The sequence below is a fragment of the Notothenia rossii genome, assembly GCF_949606895.1.
Source record: "Notothenia rossii genome assembly, chromosome: 2".
Taxonomy (NCBI): domain Eukaryota; kingdom Metazoa; phylum Chordata; class Actinopteri; order Perciformes; family Nototheniidae; genus Notothenia; species Notothenia rossii.
Window position 1 is genome coordinate 82,115,251 of NC_136904.1, and position 22,709 is coordinate 82,137,959.

The window sequence follows — 22,709 nt, forward strand, 5'->3', positions numbered from 1 at the left end:
TTCCACCGAGGAGGAGTCTGTTGGTGGACTTCCAGTAGCTGCCTGGCCACCGCCTTCTTTCTGCTCCCCCCCCCCCTCCTCCTCCTCCTCATCCGCTACTGCAGCAGCAGCCCGGTGCCTCCCGGATCCATGAAGGAAGCCCCCCCTGCACGGCACCTCCCCTGCCACGATGGGCCGCAAGCTATATACTGCGTTGTTGTGTTGATAATGAGATATTTCAGTTATCAAATATGAATCATGCATTTGATATTTCTGGCCACTTTGCTCGTCAGCATCCTTTCGCCTTGGCTTCATCTATCACTAGCGTCATCCGGTATGTATTGCAATAGCCTGCTGGCTTTCTTTTTTGCTCACTTTCATCTTATTAAATAGGCGTTTCACTTTATGTGCCGGGCTAAAATAACATCTGAAAATGTACTGCGGGTGCACAACATCGTGTTCCCCCGCAAAAAAACGATATTTGATTTAATATGCGGCATCTACAGCGTGATGGTGCATGGGACAGATTACAGCATCTCAGCATCTATCGTTCAGCTCTTAAAACAGATAGTGCTTTTTAGTATGTTGAAGTATCACAATGAATTAACAGTGTTTTTTTTTTACTTTAGGTGCATTGTATTATATGCTATTGTTGTCTGAGGCTGTTTGGATTTATATTGCAAAATACACACTGCATTAATCCATCTGATGCAGAGTTTTTGACTTAGGCAATGCACAAGTAGCCTTACTGAAATGAAGCTATTTATATTCTGTATTGTAAATCAACCGTATGTGGTTGACTGTCGGTATACGATAGCATGTAACCAATTTTCCTGAACTATGTCCTGAAGAATCGCAATGAAGCCAGGGCCACTTCCCTCAGTATTGTCAATGCGTTTCATGAATAAAGCATGACATTTGGCTGTGTATGTGTTTGTCAGGTTTTTCATGTCTGTGCGGTGGCAATTGTCTTGCAGATTCTCAAGGAGTAGGGGACAAGGTTGAATGGGACGCAGTGCCAGCCCCGCCAGAGCAACAGGCAACTGCAGCACCTGCCACAGACAACACAACCCACCATGCAGTAGAGCATGTGATCACCTACCCCTCCCGTTTGATATACTACCTAAACGAGGACTCAGAGAGTACTTACCATGACCTGGACACCCGGATCAAAGACCAAGCCACAGACGGGCAGGTAAGTCAGCAAGAAGGAAGGGTGGGGGGAGAGTGATTGATACTGGGATGTGGTCAGAAGTTATTTCCTAGAAATACCTTGGCAATCAATAGCAGGAGTGTTTCACTTAATAGCATGCTGTGTGGCCAAGGCTTTGAAGTTAGAAGTAAGAAGCAGCACATTACGGTTTATGCATTTATAAACTGGAAGGATGCCAGAGCCACCATGCTAAAGCTAAAGGAAACCTTTTCTTCCAGCATTCCCACTTTGCATTACCATCTGCTATGCATCTGTCATCAGTGCACTGTACTGTGGAGGATGTTGAAGGTGGACCCTAGAGGATTTTCAGTTTGTAGACGACAATAATCGTAAACTTTGCATCACCTCTAATGACAACTCTCCTTTACAGCCGGTCCACCTCGCTCAAGCCAGTTTCCAGTTAGAGGCCTTTGGCTCCAGATTTGCTCTGGATCTAGCATTGAACACGTAAGTCCATCTCATCTTATCCAGTAACTATAGGGCTGTTGTGTTTGTCTACAATGTTGTCATTCAAAAGTACGACTAAAAACTATAGTCATCTAAGTCCAAAACAACAAATGAGTATCCCTACTAACCATGTTCATATGGTTCCAGGTTAGCTAAAACTTGTGATTTTAGATGTAGTTAGCTGGTGTTGTCATTAAAGCTAAACTCCAGATGTTGACCCCTATGCATGCACAGGCGGCTACTGTGGCCCGTTTTTTTACTTTTCTATCTGACTCAGATACATGGTTGTGAAATTATGAATCCCCTGAATATCTACAACAGATGTGGCAAGTGCAAAGTTGGCACCACTCATAGAGTCATAATAGCAACATTTACGAGAAGAAAACCGATTAAATAAACCGGACCTTCCCTTTAATCATTACAAACGTCCATATGTGTGGCTGAAGTTACAGTGAGGTTGATCTGTTTTTTACAACAACGTCTATCCTCTGTCAAGGTCATGTTGACAGTAATGTGCAGATGGTTGAAAATTGCAGTACGTCAGTATTTTCATTCATCAGGGGGTTAAAGAGAAGCTGTGTAAACCTTCCTGCCACAACAGATCCACACCTGGACTCACCATATGGATATTGTAGAAAAATACTGTAAAAAAGCTTTTTAGAAATGCATAATATGAAAGCTGTGATTTAGGATTGTATCTCCTATCGCAAGGCTATTTAGTTGTACTAAATGAAGGCCTAGTGTAAACTTAATATGAGCTTTAGTACGCTTATTAAGAATAGAGTTAGATTGGATATTAGAAAGATTCAAAAAGCATGCCAGTAAGTACAAACTAACATCAAACATAATATATCAACCATCATTTTTTACTATGGAAAGATCAACACCCTCATAGGCGACAATTACATTTAGGCTGCAGGGGTGTCAAACTCAAGGCCCGGGGGCCAAATCCGGCCCGCAACTTCATTTTATGTGGCCCGCAAGAGCTTGCAAAGAATATAATACGTTTATTATACGGTTACATGCCACTTTACAGAAGCAGGTTGCCCATAAACTACATGTTCCACAATGCATCTCATTTTGTGACATGCGCACTGAAGAGACTTATCTAGAACTTCTGCTTTCAAACGTAGTCAGTTATTACCCTATCCGATTATAATCCAATTCAGAGGCAATAATGTAATATAATCGATATTTTATATATATATATTATATATTTATATAGTTACAACCGGCCCTTTGAGTGCAACCATAATGCTAATGTGGCCCGCGATGAAATTCAGTTTGACACACCTGGCTTAGGGCATCACACACACGACACTTGTGATTCCCATCTGTAGATGACGTTTGTAAATGATACGTACTATTATATGTCAGATCAGTGATTAATGCAGCGCCGGTCGACGATAATGTAATCATGGAAACTGTAATTGAATAGGTCAGCGCCCTAGTTTCTAGAATCCTCATTTCCAGAGTGCTAAAGGTATTTTATTTCAGCATCCAGACTACTAGGACTATTTGAGAAAAAGATCTGGAAACACAAATATTCATCTTTAATGAGGTTTAATCGGTTTGCATCAGAAGCTGCAGAGAGAAAGTTAGTCTGTAGTGTTTGATCACTGTCCCGTTTGGAGACACGATGCTCTTGGACACTCGATGCAATTGATTTGCCGTCTTCTCAAAATAGCCGGTCTACATGTGTGAAGGCTTAATGTTCATGTGTACAAGGACTTTAAAATGCTTATTGAATTCCATGTCCTTTAATGTGATTCCAAGCTGGATTCTGTAACATAATATTGTACATTTATATTATCTGCATGTTGGAATGCAGTTTTTTTTGTTATCTACTTGCTGGTATTCTGTGTCTGGTTGCTTTATTTAAGTTGGAAATATGATCACTTCAGCAAACAAAAGTAATTATGGAAGGTTTTACTGGGTTGGACATTTTGGTTCTTGCTAATAGCTGTAGTAACACAGTGTTGAAAGGAAATTACTCTGGATGCTTTGCTATCTATTTAAGTAGTTTGAGTGTTATTTCAATGCCACTGAAGTGCAGATATCAGCAAGCAACTATCCGCAGTGAAGTGTGTGTTATTGTGTAACTGTACAAGGTTAGATAATATAGGAGATACTCCAGGAATTCAGGGAGGTTTTTAAACGAATATAAGCAGAGTGAATACAGTCACACTTTCTAGTGTCCATGTAATGATTGCAGCTTACGTGAAGTAGCATGGAGAAAGATACATGTACAACGTAACCCTTGCCATGTCACTCCCATCCCACACATTCACACATCATGTCTAAAAGATGTTGTCCTGTACATTTTCCACACATCCAATGATCCCCACTTAACAGAGGAGCAACTCTTTGCAGCAGCAGTAGAGAGGGTTGAAAGTGTGACCTTGATTCCCAGCTGTTTGCTTGTTCTGTAGGTTATCTGTGAGATACATGAGCTAACACAGTGTGTGCCTTTTTTGTGTGAGAACAGGGGTTTGAATTCTGCTTGGTGTTGTAGCTGCGACAGTACCGATCTAAATATAGATACAACCTGCCAATGAGTGCTACTTTATCTACTCGCCTTTTACTGTACCTGGATTGCAAATCAAGGTGGCTGTTTCTTTCCACTTAAAGACAAGTCAATTGAAATAAATTGATATAATTGAAACAGAAGGGAAAACTACTTCTTCCGAGCATCTATATTTATCTAGACAAATTATTTACATGTGTTGGAGTAATGAACATTATTAAGTGTCACTACTGCATTTGATCTGGCGTCAGACGAAAGAGCCTCTTTTGCAGTTTTTCTGGGCCTCGCCTCTGTCTCGCTGCTGCAGTCTCCCGTGAACTGAGAGACCTCAGTCCAGGGCTTGCTTCTCATGGTCTCCTCACACGTTCACATGCATTTTAAACGCACACACACTTCGTTTCACTCGTAGTGCCTTTACTCCTCCATGCTCTGCAGTGCTTCCCACTCACACACTCATACGAACACCGATACACGAGTGTGGCCCACTCTCCTGGCCCTGCCTCATCTGTTTCCCTATTAATAGCCCCTCACTCAGGAATCTCTCACAGACGGCGCTCATACCTGGACTCTCCTCTCATAATGGTGCACTTCCGGCTCACATGCTGCCGAGCATCACTCACAAATGTCACTCTGCTGGTGTTACAGCACTAGATCCATCACTTCTATCTGTTTTACACCTTTTTTTGTTGTTGCTGTGATGACACTACATGTCCATGGAGAGGAGGAGTTTTTTTTTTTTTTTGCAAGGTTACTCTGGGGAAAAAACGCTATTGTGGCAGAAATGGCAGTCTCTTGAAGTCAGCTGTCGGCTAACAGATTGAATGTGATAAATGGTGAGGGACGCTGACTCAGATAGAGGGACCTGCCGGGAGGATCACTGTGTTCAAGGTGAAGCCGAGGCCTTGAAATCATTACAACATTAGGTGTCATTGGTAGCTTTTTAGAAAACATTATCTCTTTCTTTTCCTGTTATGAGAGCTGTTCCTCAATTTTGGGACATTTGAGGAACATGTCCTGTCCATGAACTCTTGTAAAATGTAGTTTTCGGAATGATTGTTTCAACTTCTCGGTTCACTTGGTTAAATCCTGCCCACTTTGCTAAAATTGTGAGGGAACTGCGCATCTTGTTGTAGCAGTATTTATTGTATAACGTGTGTCATCATTTTTCCTGAGGTTAGGCAACATTTAACGTATTTTTCGCACTATTGAAAAGCCATTGGAGTGATTGTGCAGGCTAATCCAGGCACAGTGGTGATGAGTGTTCTTGTTTAAACGCCAACCAAAGCACTACTCACCGCTAAGTGAAAACCACAATATGTGAGTCACAGAAAGTAAAGGCAGACAGACTTGTTTTTATTGTCGCTGCATCACATCCGTCCACATTAACCAAATCAAATCTGTGTTTTACAGTGACTTGCTGTCTTCCGATTACGTTGAGATCCACTATGAGGCGGGGAAACCTGTTCTTTCTAAGGTAACTTTTTTTTTTGTGTGACTAAAATGGTACAGGACACATCTGTGTTGTTTTGGAGTCTTTGTTCTCTTCAGCTGCTGTTTTTATTTTACACTGTCACGCAAGTTTGACGGTATGTAAAAGACACAAATATGCTTGGTCTCCACTTTAGGTTATAGACTTTGAAAAAAAAGACAGGAACAGATGTGAGTGCTGATTTCCTGAAGTCCAGTTTCACCTCTTATCATCAAACCTATTGAAAGTGGGTTATCAAATCAGCAACTGTCATGTCATCCCCATAACTACAATTACACCAAGGCAATCTTGTATGCAGAATAAGAAAAATAACAAATTGTACAGCAAAAAGAGATAGGTAGGTTGATAGATGGACTCGCGTAGGTTGAATAAAGTGTGATCGTACATGGTTTTCCTAGAACTGAAGGAAAGAGGAGATGGAAAGCAGGAGGGGGGGGTGGTGGGGGGGACCAGGTTGGGAATGAGAGCTGGATCCGGCTGCTGCGGCTGCTGCTGATTCAGGAACAGGGCTGGGCGAGCTGTAGCTGAATCAGCAGGGTTTTGCTCTCCTGCAGACTCCTGCTGCTGGAGCTCTGGTCACATGACAAGGGAGAGAAAGCCCTCTGCAGTATCAGTGCAGCGTGGGATGGGTGAAGAGAGAGAGAGAGAGAGAGAGAAAGAGAGAGAGAGGGGGGATGAATGTCCTCTGCTCAACCTGCCTGGATCTGACAGCTGAGTCACTGATAGTGCCAGGACCCATCTTTGCAATGTTTTAACTTCACATCTTAACAAGCAAAGACCTCCTGCAGAAATGCGTTGCTAATGTACTAAGCCGGCATCTGTGAAACAAGCTGTTACCTCCTCTGAGATGTTAGAAAATTCCAGCGCATGATCATTAAGTAAAGTATATGACATATTCACTATGTAATGGTGAATCATTACTGTAGGCTCAGTTCTGTGTGTGGTGCTGCCAGGATTGCTGCTTAAGTTAAAGCTGAGTTTTTCTGTGATGCTGCATGAGCACTGTGTCTTCTTCCCTCAGGGCGGTGAGCACTGTTACTACCACGGCCAGGTGAGAGGGAACGATAACTCCCATGTGGCCTTATCTACCTGCAACGGGCTGCAGTAAGTGAACAGCAGTGTTGTGTGTAATCCTCGCCGTGTTCAGAATATTTCTGGATCCACTCATCTCTGGTCCTCAGCCCCTATTGACTCACTATCGACTTCTTTCTCTCTCTTTTTTACTCTCTCTGCCCGGCAGCGGGATGTTTGACGATGGAGTCTACGTGTATCTAATTGAGCCCTTACAGCAGACTCATTCAATCGTAAGTTATTCCATACGCAGAGAAACTAAATATATAGCACACTAAGGTTATCATCTGCTCACCTCCACCTCGCAAGCAAAACAAGCCTCAGCTGTTTACTGATTTTTAGATTTTCTACTGATGATAAGCTAATCACTTCTATAACATGAGACAATGAAGCACTGGCCAGCAAAGTAGTCAAGTAAATGTTCTCACGTTCTAGTATACATAATTCTGTTTTAATATTATCTTATCTTAATGCATTGGACATGTGGTTATGTTGAGTCTTGTTATTGTTGTTTTGTATTAGTTTCAGTTGTAGAACTGGGTAATCTAGTTGATATCAATATCAGAACAGTAATAAGGGTATTTATGACTTCACTATGCATCGTAGTATTTCAAGTTTATCTAAAATCTCATCAAACTGATGTCCAACAAACGTAACTGTAATGCATCACATGAAGCTAAACTCTTCATATGTGAATAGCAGTACATTTTGCAATATTTATATATACTTTTTGTGGAATATGCTTGTTCACTGTCCTGAAGAGTTAGGTGAGAAAACATTTTAATATCTGTTGAGTAAATATGAAGCTACAGGCAGCAGCCAGTTGGCATAGAGACTTAAAGTAGAGGGAACTATCTAGTCTGGATACCAGTTCCTGGTTTAAAAAAACAGAAAGATTTTCTAGCAGAGATAACATCCAATAAAGTAACAAGATGCCTATAATCCACAAATGCTGCTTTGTGGATTCGTCAATTTGAGACGATACCAGGTTACCTGTTTCCCCTGTTTTCTGTCTTAATGCTAAACGTATCTAACATTCTCAGGCTGTAACCTCATATCAAGCAGTTTTGGATTTCTGATCAATTTCTCAGCAATTTACACATGTTGTTCTCGCCCTGCAGGATACAGCTGCAAGGCCTCACAAACTAAGAAGAACAGCCTCTATTCAGTGGAATAATGATGTAGAGGAACAGGGTGAGTGTTTCCTTCACTGTCGCCACATTTCGAATGACCCTGACTTTAATTTCCGCTTATGATAGTCCACCACAAAGCTCACAAGTAAGGTAGCAGTACTAATCTCTGAGGTTGTAGTAATAGAACTTTAAAACAAATTCAATGATTGTTTCAGTTTAAGGTTTTATAATGTGTACTTTGGATAAGTCACAAAGGGAATAACACCTGGAGAATTTGCTTTAATTTATTTTACAGTGGTGGTGTTTGTTGCCTCCTACAATGTTTGCCAAGTTGAATGACTCCAGCCTAGCATCTGCACCGTGATTTAACACAGCACTAAAGGGGCAATTCAGGAAAACCCTTTGGGATTTTCTGAGTTGGAGCATAATAAAAACGAATCCCTGTGGCCTTGAACTCACGAAAGAGGCAAACCCAGTTGTAAATACATCATAATGTCACTGTGTCTTTGTGTTTGTTCGTAGTTGAGCAGGAGGAGCAGCTCTTCTCAGAACTGGATGACTTGTCCTGGCTGAAGCGCAGGAAAAAGCGAGCAGTAAGTCTGTCCTCTAAGCTAACCCTGATGTACTGTTGTGACAAACTTTAACACAGCCTCGAATTGTTATGAATTAAATAACTTTGCATGACATTAAATGGTTCGATGTTTTTGTTTTGCAGATGCCTCGCAATGTATTTGAGGAGATGAAGTATTTGGAGATCATGATTGTCAGTGATCACAGTATGGTATGATACTCATATCTCTCATATGTATATTTAAGCAATAGCTCACGACAGGCCGTGGTATATGCTCATTATATCACAGCTAAGGGGCGTGATTCGGCCTGACGCGAAGCAGGCAGTTTGCTTTTCAGCCCAAAGTTGTATACTGTTTTTCTCAGGCGTGGAGGGATACTGACTTGTTGTGAAAAGTAACTTACAATTCTACCCGTGGTATACGCTCAGTAGGCTAAGAACCAATCAGATTGCTTGATTAGACTTGTCCGTTTTATAAATTAAAACAACTCATTTATATTTTAGGACCTACACTGCTTTTTTTCCCACAAGAGGGACCAGTGAATGTAGAATAGTTTATTTAGTGAGCATCATTAAATCAGTACAGCTGATTTATCTTTGTTCTATTTCTTTGTGCCTGCAGTATAAACGACACAAGACCAAACAGCACACAAGGAATTTTGCCAAGTCGGTGGTGAATTTTGTGGATGCTGTAAGTAAAGTCTTCATTTCTTTTTATATACAACCACTAAGAATGTACATACAAAAAATGAGTTGGCTCTGGGAAACGCAAAATAACTTAAATCACTAAAATAATATGTTGAAATGTAACCATAATAGAACTTTTGCACTTCATTGTGATTATGAGGATATTAGCATGAATATGTTAGCATTTAGCTTAAAGCTTCACAGTGCTTATATCCACAGCGCTGGAAGAAGTATGCCTACATTTAACTTAAGCAAAGTAGTAATCCCACTCTGTAGAAATACTCTTCTCCATGAACAAATCCCCTGTATCAGATGTTCACTTGAGTAACAACATAATTTAAGTCAAATATAATAAGTATTTGTTTTAAAGAAAAAGTACTTGTTGGCCAGAATGTTCCTATTCAGAGAGTTATATTATTATATAGATGAAACTATTGGCTTACTATTATTACTGATGCTTTAACACATAGCATAAGTTACATTTTATAATTGTTTTGCTGATGTATTACTAGTACAGCTGAAGACAGCCTTGTGTTTCATAATGGAGTACATCTTTCTAACCCTGAGTCGACCCAAAAGTTGTCTTTTCGTATGTGTTAATCTTTGTATTGTGAAGGTGTTTGCTCTGTGTTCTTGTCACATGCATTAACACACCCTGTCCTCCTTTTTCCCAGAGTGCTGCATCCCCAGATTAATATTCACACCCAGCGTTGTTCTCCTTTCCCTGTTGCCGCTTTCATTCTCTATCCTCTGTCCCTGCCTTTATTATTCTGGCATTCACTGCACGCTTCAATGGCAGATCTTCAAAGAGCAACTTCACACACGCGTGGTGCTCGTTGCCGTGGAGATCTGGACGGACAAGGATCAGATCCCCGTCAGCGTGAGGCCGCTGGAGATGCTGCGGGATTTCTCCAAGTACCGGCAGCAGAGCATCAAGCACCATGCCGACGCTGTGCACCTCTTCTCGTAAGTTATTAATTTTCACTTAATGTCTTTGCATTATCCTTACTTCATACAACATACAACAGAAATACTGAGTGACATAGTGAACGCGTAACCCTTAGTTTATTACATCTACCCTTTTAACATTGCACATTTTGTATAACTCGGATTAAATTCATAATAAAATAAGCTTTTTCTGCATATCCTTTTGAATGTTATGTTTTCTTTGATTTCTGTTATGTGCTATTTTTAAATATAAACACAAAGAACAGATAAATGTTAGATATCAATTCGTTTCCATTGGTTTTTTCTCTGATGGAAGTGTATTTTGGTTGTTTTGCTGTGTCTTCAGGAGCACATTTGTACATCTCACTTTTTGAATCTTCTGTGATGTTTTTTATCTTTTCATCTGTTGTTCATGTCTGCCTTTTTGTTTTCCTTTTATTTCTGTAGAAATGTGACCTTCCACTACCGCAGGAGCAGCGCAGCATACTTTGGAGGCATGTGTTCTGGGAGCCGAGGAGTAGGCGTCAACGAGGTAGATTTGCTCTTAAACACTGTATCTGTATCATAGAGAGTGACTGCAGGTGAATAATCTCGCGCCTCTGCTGTGTCCACAGTATGGCAGCACCTGGTCCATGGCGGGGTCTCTATCCCAGAGCCTGGCTCAGAACCTGGGCATCCAGTGGGACCCCCCATCGAAGAGAAGTACACATGAACACACACAATGTCAAGTTTTAGCTAGTTTAAAAGAACGTAGGGATGTCAGACTATTCAGAGCCAAAATCACAACGTTCCCATCATTAAAATGACAAAAAACATGTTTTCCTCTTGTTGTATACGACTTAGCAGATAGTTCTATTGGGAGTTACTGAGGACAAAAGACAAAGGGGTCCGCCAAAGGATTTATGATGCCATGAACTAAGACTTTGGGCGTTTTTTTTTCAACTTTTTTAATGTTCGGTAGACAAAGGGTCTCAATTAAACTGTCCACAGAGAGGTCTGTGGACAGACCTGAGGCATCTTTGTTCTGGATTTGTGCTTTGACGTCAGAAAGTCATTGGCATGACCGTTTAAATCTTACAACTTCAGCATATACAACAAAGCTGTTGGCATGCCTCGATCCCTCTAGGCATAAGTATATTTTTGGTTTTGTGTTCATTCTGAAAAGCACATTAATTGCCTGAATATTGGTCTGTACATTTTTCTGTAATCCACTTAAGAAAAAGTGTCATTTAAGGTTTAGAAATGTAAATAACCGTATCACTAAAAGCAGGAAATGTTGCCTATGAAACAGCAAAGTGCATTTTGACTGGGACAAACTGTCAACTCTTCTCTGTGCCAGACCTAACAGATGGAGAGAAAAAGTGGTCCAAGAGTAGATTTTCAGCCAGGCTTGAGAAGAATGACTCATGCCATTAGCTTTAAGATCACAGTTCCTAATGAGGCAAAGTCAGAGCCGAACAGCTGCCATGTTTGATACTCAACCATCAGAGGGATTATTTTACGGCCCCCAAAAAACTGGCAGAGCTGGAGAAGAGGTTGAAGTGAAAAATAGAAATACTCTGATGAAAGCTTAAGGATTCAGGTGCTAAATCCACCAATTAAATCTGATGATTTTTGATATTTTAAGGTAGAAATACAATCAATTTCATATATTGTGTATAATATAACCTTGAATTGGAAACCTGTCTATCTCTCTGACTCTCTGTGGCTCTCCATCCTCTGTTTCCTGTTTGCAGAGGAATGTGGCTGTGTTGACCCGTGGGCTGGCTGCATAATGGAGGACACTGGGTAATACCTCACACACCCCTGAGACACACGCACACACGTTTACACAGACGAGAGGGGAAGTGGCACAATTACAGATGCTTGTTTACTGTCATTTAATAATGTAGTCACCGCACAGGGAGGGTTGGAATTAATGCAGAATTAATGTTCTGATTAAGAATCTCTGTCCAGTGTCAACCCATTTGTTTTGCAGTGTTACACAACTGTTAACCCGCAGTCACTAAAAGAATACTAATCATTAACACCTGATACAGATTGCATATTAATGCAAGGTGTAGACGGGATCAGTAGGATATTATCAAAAAGTGTTATGTACCAGGAACTCTTTTACAGTGGGCAATACATTCATGCTTTTTTTAAATCTTAATTATGAATTGTCCTTTTGGCACAAAATGTGCTGTATCTGCTCACAATGTTTTTGTTTTATTTACATCCTTAGTTGTTGATGAATTGGGGAAAAGTCTATGCTGCCTCTACACCTAAAGTTATCAGTTGTGATTTTAGTGGCCTCATTTTTATTCAAACTGATCCATGCCTTCTCTCTTTTTATATAACATTCTGGCAGTATTGTTACAGTGCTTTAAAAGTCCTAAAATGCATTGGATTTAGTGGTTTAAAAAAGGCTTCCATTTCATTCACAAAGTTCTTTAATCTTCCTGTTTTTGGCAGTCAAGTTTTGTATTTGTCTGGAGACATTCTAAAACTCTTTAAGTAAAAGTGCACATTTTTGTTTTTTTGTGGAGATCACAAAGATCTTTCGCAAACACTGTCATAGCTACAGCAGCTCATCATCTCATCATGGGAACGTTTCTTTAAGCAAGAACTTTATCCTCCTATCCAGGTCTAAGTTGCATTGATCACATTATTAGAAATATAGGAATGATTATGTATTGCTAGAGAGTCAACCTATCAATGAATCACATTTTATTTATATAGCCCAATATCACAAATTACACATTTGTCTTTGTACAGAGTACTTAAATACATTAGACAGTAAGATCACGAAAAAAGGTAAAACCATCAAATAATATGAGTTAAAGGTCTTAAAACCTCTTAAATTGAACTCTTATCATTGTGAAGAATTAGTATTGCATATTATAAGACAACATATCACACACATGGCATCCCACAATCTTTTGGACCAAGCTTCCTCCCTCACAATTCTGGTTAATTATCACCTGATGTTCTCTCTCTTCAGGGTCCAACACCCACGGAGATTCTCCAAATGCAGCATCACAGACTACAAGGACTTCCTTTTGAGAGGTGGAGGCTCATGTTTGTTTAACAGGCCAACAAAGGTAAGACTCACATGTTGTCCCCACCTGTCCTGAACCTCGACACCAGCTCCATCCTTTACACTGTCCTGCTGTCTCCTTCTGTTAGCTGTTCGAGTCCACAGAGTGCGGAAATGGCTTTGTGGAAGTGGGAGAGGAGTGTGACTGTGGAGCGAGAGCAGTGAGTTTATTTAACTTCACAAAGTCAGGTCTGTTTGTTGTCGTGTTGTTTGTTCAGATGGATGAAGCTCTTCCTGTTTATTTTTAAGGAGTGCTACAAGGACTGCTGCAAGAAGTGTTCCCTCGCCAACGGGGCGCACTGCAGTGACGGCCCGTGCTGCAATAACACATGTCTGGTATGAGTTTGGTCTTTTTTTCTTTTTTTTTACAGCACAACATGTTTATATAGTATTTATTTATAGGATTATATTGTTTAATTAATCCAGCATCACTGAAATAATTTCCATTTCTTCTTCTTTAATGCATTTGCAGAGTTATTATATTTAATTAACATGTATGTCTTTGGGCATCCTAGAATAATATGATCAATCCAATATGCAAAACAGTTAAAAACATACTTCATTGAGGTAAAAAGCATATACAGTAGAGTTAAAGAAGATCAGATGACAAAATCCAATTACATGTAAATTACAATATACGTACGGTCATGTTAAAGGTGGATTTAAAAAAGCATCAGTGTTGACATTTGTTCTCAATAAGCAATGCTTATAAAAAAACACTAATATCTGGTTGATAATATGGTTAAAGGCTCTCTTCAAATCTCTTTACTTATATTCCGTGTATTTATTTGCCAGAAAGGCACAGTCACTAAAAGTTAAAGATTCATTTGACTGATAGCATTGACATTATTCTTATAAATCACATATCGTAGCAGCTATTATTTTTTTAATCGGACTTTTATCTTCTCTTTTTTTTACCAGTTCTATCCACGAGGTTACAGCTGCCGCTATAATGTGAACGACTGTGACATCTCAGAGACCTGCTCTGGGGACTCTGGACAGGTGTTGTTGTGTTGCACTGTGCACATTTGTTTCCGTTTCACACTGTTCATTCCTTGTTCTTCCGTGTTTATGACAATGTGCATGGCTAAGGAGAAGTCTTGTGTTTTAACTGTTTGCAGTGCCCTCCCAATCTTCATAAACAAGATGGCTACCTCTGCCAGGTTAACCAGGTACGCAGAGTGGTGAAAAGCAGCAGACATGAATCAGAAAAGCAGCTTTGGAGCAGCTGACTGAAAATATATTAACATTCTTTCTCTGTCTGAAGGGCCGCTGCCTCAACGGAGAGTGCAAAACCAGAGAAAGCCAGTGTAAATACATCTGGGGGTCAAGTAAGATCAACAATTATTTTGACTCGCATTATCTCTTGTGTCGTGAGTGTTAGAGTATCATCACACAGAGACATCTAAACAGACAATTAACGCCTCCTTTCTTTCCTTCAGAGGCTGCAGGCTCGGAGAAGTTCTGCTACGAGAAGCTGAACACGGAGGGCACAGAGAAGGGCAACTGTGGGAAGGATGGAGACAAATGGATCCAGTGTAGCAAGCAGTGAGTTTCAAATTAAGACAAATTAAATTAACAATGGAATTTTCTCTGTACATGTCAGAATGATTTCTATTTCAACAGAGGATGGGCTTTCTTTGTTTTTTTACTGACAAGGAAGGAAAGTGATGTTATTTTGAAATCAACCAATAGAGGGCCACAGAGGGAACATTGTTTTCAGAGACTTAATCGCTAAAAGCATTTCATATATTTTAAGAACCTATTACTGGACCACAAGATGGAAGCTACTCATTCCAATAAAAATCTTTTTCATCAAGTTGTATATACTTCAGGGTTGCTGCAGTGTTAAGCTGTCATCTCATAATCAGTGCCTTCGCCCAAAGACTTGCAATTGGAGCTTTTTCTGTCATCACATTTTCATTTCCAGCTGCGTGTTTTGGCAGCAATGCTCTCTGAATACACCCATGAGGAAAACCAGAGCCACTTTTTAACATGAAAATGCTTTCTACATTTATACAACAGATTTGTTCAATGAAAAAGTTAATGAAAGATAATTCTCGAGACATTTGAAACAGTGCTACTAACTAATTCAAACTAAATAAATGGGTAGGGTACAGTCACAGAACATTCCTTTTTCACAACCCCGTGATTCAGATATACGCTCTGATGTGATGGGTTCTTTCCTTTGTCCACGCCCTTCTACTACATTCCATGAAAATCTGGCCAGCAGTTTTTATATTTTTCCAAAGAGACAAACAAACATAACTTCCTTTATGGTAGTAACGAAAGCAATCATGATAGAACTCAATCGTGTCGAGTGTTAGGACCTCAAAATGTATATAAAATGGACAATAGGATTCTGTACAGACTTCTCTCTGTGGTGTTTTTCAGCGATGTGTTCTGCGGTTACCTTCTCTGTTCCAACATTGGCCGCAACCCACGCATCGGCATTATGAAAGGAGAAATCACCCCAGCCTCCTTCAACCATCAAGGCAGACTGGTAGACTGCAGGTAAACACGAGTACTATATAATAAGCCCCCCGTTTACTCTCATCCCGTTTTGTCACTTTTGGTATAATCTTCCATGTATGACTTTTCTCTCCTTCTCTCTCTGCCCCCTTTCCCTATTTTCCTTATTTTTCTCTCCCTTTCCCTCCTTCCAACCTTTCCTCACAGTGGCGGCCATGTCCTTTTGGATGATGAGACAGATTTAGGCTACGTGGAGGATGGTTCTCCCTGTGGGCCGTCCATGATGTGCCTTGACCGCAAGTGTCTACCCATCCAGTCTCTCAACATGAGCATCTGCCCTACTGGACCTAATGGACAGGTGTGCTCTGCCCATGGGGTGAGTCATGCTGTACACTCACAGTATTGCCAATGGGTTGACACACTAACAAGACATTTACTTGTGCGTGTAATGGTATATACATAAGCAAAGTAAAGAAAATCAACACACAATTTAAAGTCACAGTGAGTAGGATTTCATAAAACAAAAACTATGTACAGACTCATACAAAAACATCCTATTCAGTCCTGATGTGTGACCCAGTAGAAGTGTAGTTCAGAGACCCTGCCCTCTTCCTGGATTTTTTGCCCTGAGGCATTTTGTTTTCAGTTTGTACGTCTGCACGTCGCATGAACGCAACATCTTGCGAACGTGTAGAGGGATTTTCTTCAAATGTTTTAGAAACGTCAGTCGGACTTAATGATGAATTTATTAGATTTAGCTGGTCAAGCTCACTGTAACTTTAAAATGTATTTTGTTGCCATAATTTAGGAATGAATATGCTACTTGTGACAATTTCACACTAAAGTCTAATAAGACAGAAAGAAAAAGGTGATAACATTTTAGTCAGACATCGATGTAAATTGCAACAGGACTGATTGTTTGGCATACAACGGCTCAGGCGAAACCAAGTCTTATTTTGTATTTATTTAGATTTTAAGCACACCTTCAAGAGGTAGCCTTGGAAATAGTCTCCAAAGAAAAGCGCAAATATTGTGTTGGTCAAAGCTTGATCCTAAACATAGAATCTGCGGTTGGCTTTCAGCTGCTGGAGAGCAACATTACCTTATTGAGCCGGGGAGGATGGTCCATCTTTGAATTATGTGCTTACAAACCACAACAGACAAATCGTGCTCATTTTACCTTTAACTCGGCTGTACAATCAATTATGGACTTTCCTTCCTTCAGTCATCAGCATAATGCAATCTCAGCTCTTTTACTATAATGTAACTGTCCATCATGCACAATACAAGCACCCTGGCATAGTCACACTTCTTCAATAATGTACAATGATATTAACAATACACTTTTTTGTTATCTAACTTTTCATTATTCAATATTTTTACAGATTTTGTCTGATTCCTGCAGCACTCCTTGTAGGAGCCTGTTAACTGTGGATAAACAATGGAGATGATTTCCAGAAAGTCTCCCAGTGTGTCAGCACCTTTATTTACAGCTCTTTTGTTCCTCGCGTCACCTCATCTATTTCTGTCTGATTTGTGCAGGTGTGCAACAATGAAGCTACATGCACCTGCGACACCACCTGGGCGGGGACAGACTGTAGCATGCCTGACCCGCCTAAAGAGCCTGAGGCCACTCAGGACGAAGGACCCAAGGGTCGGTTTCAAACTTTTTCAACCTCTGCCGTCCGATAGAATGAATAACACTCATGTTTATGTGCACTGATTTATCCTAGCATGCTGACTAATACACTGTATACATTGTTCTGCATTACTGCAATTTCATTCTCTGTCACTATGTTAGATCTGAGTCAGCGCGCAGTTTCACAGGTGTACTGGGGTCGTAAAGACTCCATGTAAAATGGCGGCGGAAGGAGAAAATAAAAGCAGCGTTAACATTTGTTTAGTTTTAGAAGATGAAATGAACACACAGTCCAGCTGTACACCTGATACTTTGACATCAGGGGGACGATCGGGGGGGCGGTAAGCGTCACAGCGGTAAGCGTCACAGCGGGAAGCCTGTCTCTTCATCCATGACTCTGAAGCAGAAGCCTGCTGTTTGTTTTTGACAGCGTGGTAATAATGCTCCTTTTCCCTCCACACAGTGAGCGTGGCCACTAACAGGCTGATAGGGGCAGTAGCAGGGACCATTCTGGCCCTGGGGGTGATTTTTGGAGGCACAGGGTGGGGAATAGAGTAAGCATTTTTAACCCTTTCACAGCTCTTCCTCTCATAGTGGTGCCTCAGTGTGCGGGCGGTCTCGTGAGCCGGCCTGAGCCCGTGTGTGCGTCCCGGTGGCTTTGTGTTTTCTTGTGTGTTGGTGATGACCATATAATTGTCATGTGATTGGATGTTTTCAGTGTCGTGTGATTGATTGATGGATTCCTCCTCCTCCTCCTCCTCCTCCTCCTCCTCCTCCTCCTCCTCCTCTCTTCCTGATGTTTCCTCTTTCTCCATCCTCCCTCTTCTTCTTATTGTCCCTTTTTTCCTTCTCTAATTCTTAGTCGTTATGTGGTTGCTCCTGTGATCCTCTCCTTTCTGGGGCATGTGGGGCATTTAGACAGAAAACAGTCCTGAGAAGTGTCCAGTTAGTGACCTGGCTTGTCAGTCAGTGGTAGGCTGTGTGGTGACTGGGACCCCTAATAAGAATTTGTTCCTGCTCATACCACATATACATATAACCTGTTTGATTCAACCTTTATAGTGATGGACACCCATGGTCTAGTCTTCTACACAACTTTAACAGACTAACAAACACTGATAATCACTACTTCAACTGACACCAGATACATGTTAAAAAAAAATCTCAGGGCCTCTACTTTATAAACTTCATAATACACACTGAAGGGGGCATGCAAAACTAAGAGTCATTTTACTGTAACAGTACTTATGGTTATGTTTTCTGTTCCCTGTGAAATCCTCATTGTGTAGTTCCATGTTATTTATACTTAGTGAGTATAGAAACTCATGTCTTTTTCCCCATAACCTTTTACAGGTCCTAGTGCCACCAATCTAATAATAGGCTCCATCGCCGGAGCCATCCTTGTGGCTGCCATAGTGCTGGGGGGGACTGGATGGGGCTTTAAGTAAGCAACACGCCGCATGCCTCTCCTGCTGTAACTCTAGCATCCCTGCTGCTTCTAGACACCAGGATTTGAGCTCCTGCTACAGAATACGGACTCCAGGGTGGACACACAAACACACGCTTAACATGCATTTGAACTGCTCAACTTAAGGATGTGTAAAGGGTGATTTCTCTTTCAGACACTGGGCTCCATGTGGGGGTCGTCTGTCCATCTGTAGTAGAACCTCAAACTGATTGGACGGGCAGAGCTCAAAGCTTGACGTGCATGTTCAGTCTTCATGAAAGAGGGGAAAGAATACTCATAGCTAAATATTTATTTTTGAAAACTTTTGTATGCTTGTATTAATAAGTAAGTATTCCCCTCTGAAATCCAAAGATAGGCCTCTAACTCCTCCCTGCATAGCAAGGAAATGTACTTGTTAGTACAATAGGTTGATAAATGATAATCTACCGCTGATTAGCCTGCTGTCTTGAGCAACAGGGGTGTTACACATTTTAATCTAAATAGGACTAAGAAATAACTGAGAAATACAATCCTGCAGCCACCAAAGCATGCCAAGTAGCGAAGCATCATGGTTTTCACCAAAAACACAAAGAAAGAAAGTGAACAGCATAAGAATCATTTTTTTTGCATGTTGACTTGTTTATTTGGAGGAGGTCAGTTCATTGCACAAAGGCTGAGCCAGACCCATGGGTGATGATCTGGTCCAGGGTTGTCGTGCTCTCATCACCTCCGTGATCTTTTTCTCAGTCCGTTATTGTTTGAGGTTGAGACTTAAAATGGAAGTGTGAGAGCGACACAGAGACAGAGGCCAGGACCCTTTTTGTTGGCCGCAGCCTTTGTGCCATGGCTGGCCGCACCCACCTAAGATGGCCAGGCTCCACCCTAGAACAGAGCAGGACTCTTGGACCCCGCCCACACCAGCTGCCATTGCTGCCTGCTTCACAGACCTGGTACAGACACGGCGCATTGCACTGCATGAACCACGCACAGCAATAGTGCCACCTTCAACTGGCCTACTATTGGAACAGGTGCATGAGAGTGATAGAAGCCCCACAACAAGCCACAGTACGGGGAGGTTATGCATCACTCCTATTGTCGTCTTCCTTGTCGTCCCACTGTTGTGGTAGTAGATATTGTTGCTGCTGCTGCTGCTGCTGCTGCTGCTCTGGTTGTTGTTTCTGTGGTTGTCCCCTCTTTCCCTCCTGTATATAGAGTTTATATATATTTTATGTTAGCTCTTTCCTCCCAGATGGTTATGTTTTGAGTGGAACTAATGTCTTTCCCATCAAAACTGGTAATGAGACATGTCTCCTACACTTCTTCACCTTGTAAACTGATGTTGCACGCACAAGCTGGTCGGCAGTTGTCTGCAAGAGGGCAACAGAGGAGATTTATGTTCATAAACCTTCAAAATGATTTATTAGCTCATTTGAAAGTGTCCATTAGGTCCACAGATTAAGTGCTTTCCTCAGTGTCATTGAGGTGACTTCTATCCAAAGCTCAGTGTCACAAATAATACTCAAAGGGGAATGGATCCTGAATGAAATTAATATTTGTTTACCGTCAAATATTATCAATTGGGATGTAAAGGTTTGTGAATATAAAACCCTCAGACTGCCTTGTTGCAGTCAAAGCCCACCCAGCTCAACATGGACCAGCCTTTCCTCACATCATTGTCTTCAGTATTTTGTGAAGTCATCAAAGAATATGTTTATTTTTCAGCTCTTTAATATACCAATAGATAAATAACTGTTTGTGGCATTTTACTTATCTGTCTACTAATCTGAAGAGATGAGTGTGCTTGCTTGTCCAGGTTGCACTAGCTGTGTTATAGATGTGATTATATCAAATACTGACTCCTGTTTCTTGTCTCCACGAAAGAAATGTGAAGAAACGTCGATACGACCCCAACGCCTCAGCCATTTAACCCAAGGAGAGATGGCAATATCAGACGGACTCTTCCAAGGCTTCCTTAGTTGGCTACCTGACAACTGGACTGCACTTATTGCTGCTGATCTTTGGCATTAGATTTACTTGAAAAAGACATAGTGGACATTTTAACAAATTCCATCGTAGTGACGTTAGAAATGCAGCCTTTTCAACTCCATCTCACTCATGTAACAAACCCACAACCCCCCCCCCCCCCCCCCACACCCTGATCTCTAGAGTGACAAAGCTCCTCTTCCATCCTTTAGTGCCAGTGCACAGGCGTTCAGGCGGAATCCACACCACTCTCTCACCTGGCATGATTATCCGCACAAAAAGCGTGCTGCTTGCTGGCCCCCTGGAATGAAGAGCCCTCTCTGCAGGGCTCTGCATGGCTACAAAAGCTACAAATATACCGCAAAAAAACATACAAAGAGAAAAAAAAACGGAATTATCTAATGCAGGAGATGGCCTTGTTAAAGCCAAACCCAGTGGAAAGCAGTTGAAGACTTATAGCTCACGTTTTAGGTGCTGTAAAGGTTTAGGAGGCTGCATGTGAGGACCCATAAGGGAAGTGCAGACCACAATGTGAATGCAGACACACAGAATTGTACATAGATAAGGAGTTCAGGTTTGGAATTAACAGCATATTTTACCAAGACATCAATTGCTTTTGTTTTTTATCTTAGCATGTTGTATAGCGGGTGTTTTTGGCAATGTTATTAAAAGAAAATTGGCCAACATTATTGACGCACACTGCACACAGCCTCCTTCGGACAGAGTTCATATTCAGCGGACAGAGCAGCCGTGGTGGTCGAGGAGAAGCATGCCGGTTCTAGAGGGATTCGGACTGATGTCAGATTAACATCACAAAAAATCCCCCCCTCCCCGGAAGTATCTTCAACCCGCGACTCAAAAGCCAAAGAACCAATCACCTGAACATATGGATGTTGTTGCACACAGAGCACTTTCCCCTCTGTCTGCAGCCAGTGGTGCCTCTCCTACTGCTGAGGCATGAAGTGTGTCCAGCCAGGTCTCACGTAACAGTCCTCATCAACACCCACTATACTGGCTTAACCTTTTGCTCTCATAAACTCTTAGTAGAATCAAGGTCAGCTCTACTGGTAACGCTGCATGCAATCACTATAGTGGGCTTATAAATCTATATGGGAGTCCCCAAAAATCAGCAAGAAAAATATGCTACAAAAGATAGGTGCATGTCAACGACAAAAACATTTAACTTTTATTTACTATGCAAAGAGAGATATTGCACAAATGTATGGGTAATAATGATATCAATGTAGAACATGGAATTACAAAAAAACCTTCTGCTAATCAGCTAATCTTTTGTATTTGGCCACTCCCTCGTCTCGTTTCACTTCGCTTCCACCTACTCAAACTATGAATGGACAAACAGAAAACAAGGAATTAATTGATATTTCCAATGAAAAAGCGAGAGAGCACCCTTTTACATTTGTGGAACTGAAAATTATTTTTGTGTGTTTTTCATCTGGTCTGATATTTTTTATCTCACACATGCACACACACACGTACACAAACACACTGTATGGTGCCTGTACATAATGAGGCCTGAACAGTTTCCTTGTGCAGGGCTATTATTTCCAGTCCAGCTGATAGTTGGTGTGTTCCAGGTGCTGCCATAGCACTGGCATCGATGTAATCCTCCATGTTACTCATCATATGGCGCCCCCCTCTCACTGCATCATGTACAGTTCGACCAATGAATAAACTAATGACAAATTTTATCTGAGCGTCTCTGTGTTTTTCCTTGAAAAATCATCAATGACTGAACTGATTTAATCTCCTTTATTAAAAAAGATGTAAGACTTGATGTGACTAAAAATTCAAGACAGGTACACAGTGAAGCTGATATAATCAACGTGCCAAGACAAGTTACATCTTAATTAAATTAATTAGTGTGTTAAACAATAAAATATAGAATCCTGAAGACGACAAGTTTATGGGAAATATTTCTGGGCTTCCCGTGTGCACATTTTTAAGCCTGTGTTGCACTTTAGTGACTATATATTTTGGGTCAAAGGTCAATGTGACTGCACAAT

General features: G+C 41.1%; 1 protein-coding gene across 3 annotated transcripts; it reads left to right on the forward strand.

The window, feature by feature from the left end:
- The first annotated feature begins 69 nt into the window (after positions 1–69).
- adam23b (ADAM metallopeptidase domain 23b) lies at positions 70–22,394 on the forward strand. 3 transcript variants are annotated; one of them, XM_079666853.1, is made up of 26 exons: positions 72–313; positions 921–1,174; positions 1,563–1,639; positions 5,577–5,640; positions 6,677–6,759; positions 6,896–6,959; positions 7,848–7,920; positions 8,382–8,452; positions 8,575–8,640; positions 9,053–9,121; positions 9,917–10,083; positions 10,513–10,597; positions 10,680–10,767; positions 11,802–11,853; positions 13,049–13,148; positions 13,234–13,305; positions 13,394–13,480; positions 14,066–14,146; positions 14,266–14,316; positions 14,412–14,475; positions 14,587–14,692; positions 15,539–15,658; positions 15,824–15,992; positions 17,159–17,270; positions 18,609–18,699; positions 20,584–22,394. In XM_079666853.1, the coding sequence occupies exons 1-26, from the start codon at positions 238–240 to the stop codon at positions 20,627–20,629; spliced, it is 2,388 nt and encodes a 795-aa protein (XP_079522979.1). In that variant the 5' UTR covers positions 72–237; the 3' UTR covers positions 20,630–22,394. The 3 variants fall into 3 exon arrangements, with proteins under 3 accessions (XP_079522981.1, XP_079522979.1, XP_079522980.1); XM_079666854.1 differs by having other exon boundaries at positions 957–1,174; XM_079666855.1 differs by lacking the exon at positions 18,609–18,699 and having other exon boundaries at positions 70–313.
- Positions 22,395–22,709: the final 315 nt, after the last annotated feature.

Bases quoted from the DNA above. Each gene is read 5' to 3' on its own strand.
- adam23b (XM_079666853.1), top strand. From the start codon at position 238: ATGCATTTGATATTTCTGGCCACTTTGCTCGTCAGCATCCTTTCGCCT. The intron at 10,084-10,512 runs GTAAGTTATTAA...TTATTTCTGTAG, and splicing joins GACGCTGTGCACCTCTTCTC to AAATGTGACCTTCCACTACC. The intron at 14,147-14,265 runs GTGTTGTTGTGT...AACTGTTTGCAG, and splicing joins GCTCTGGGGACTCTGGACAG to TGCCCTCCCAATCTTCATAA.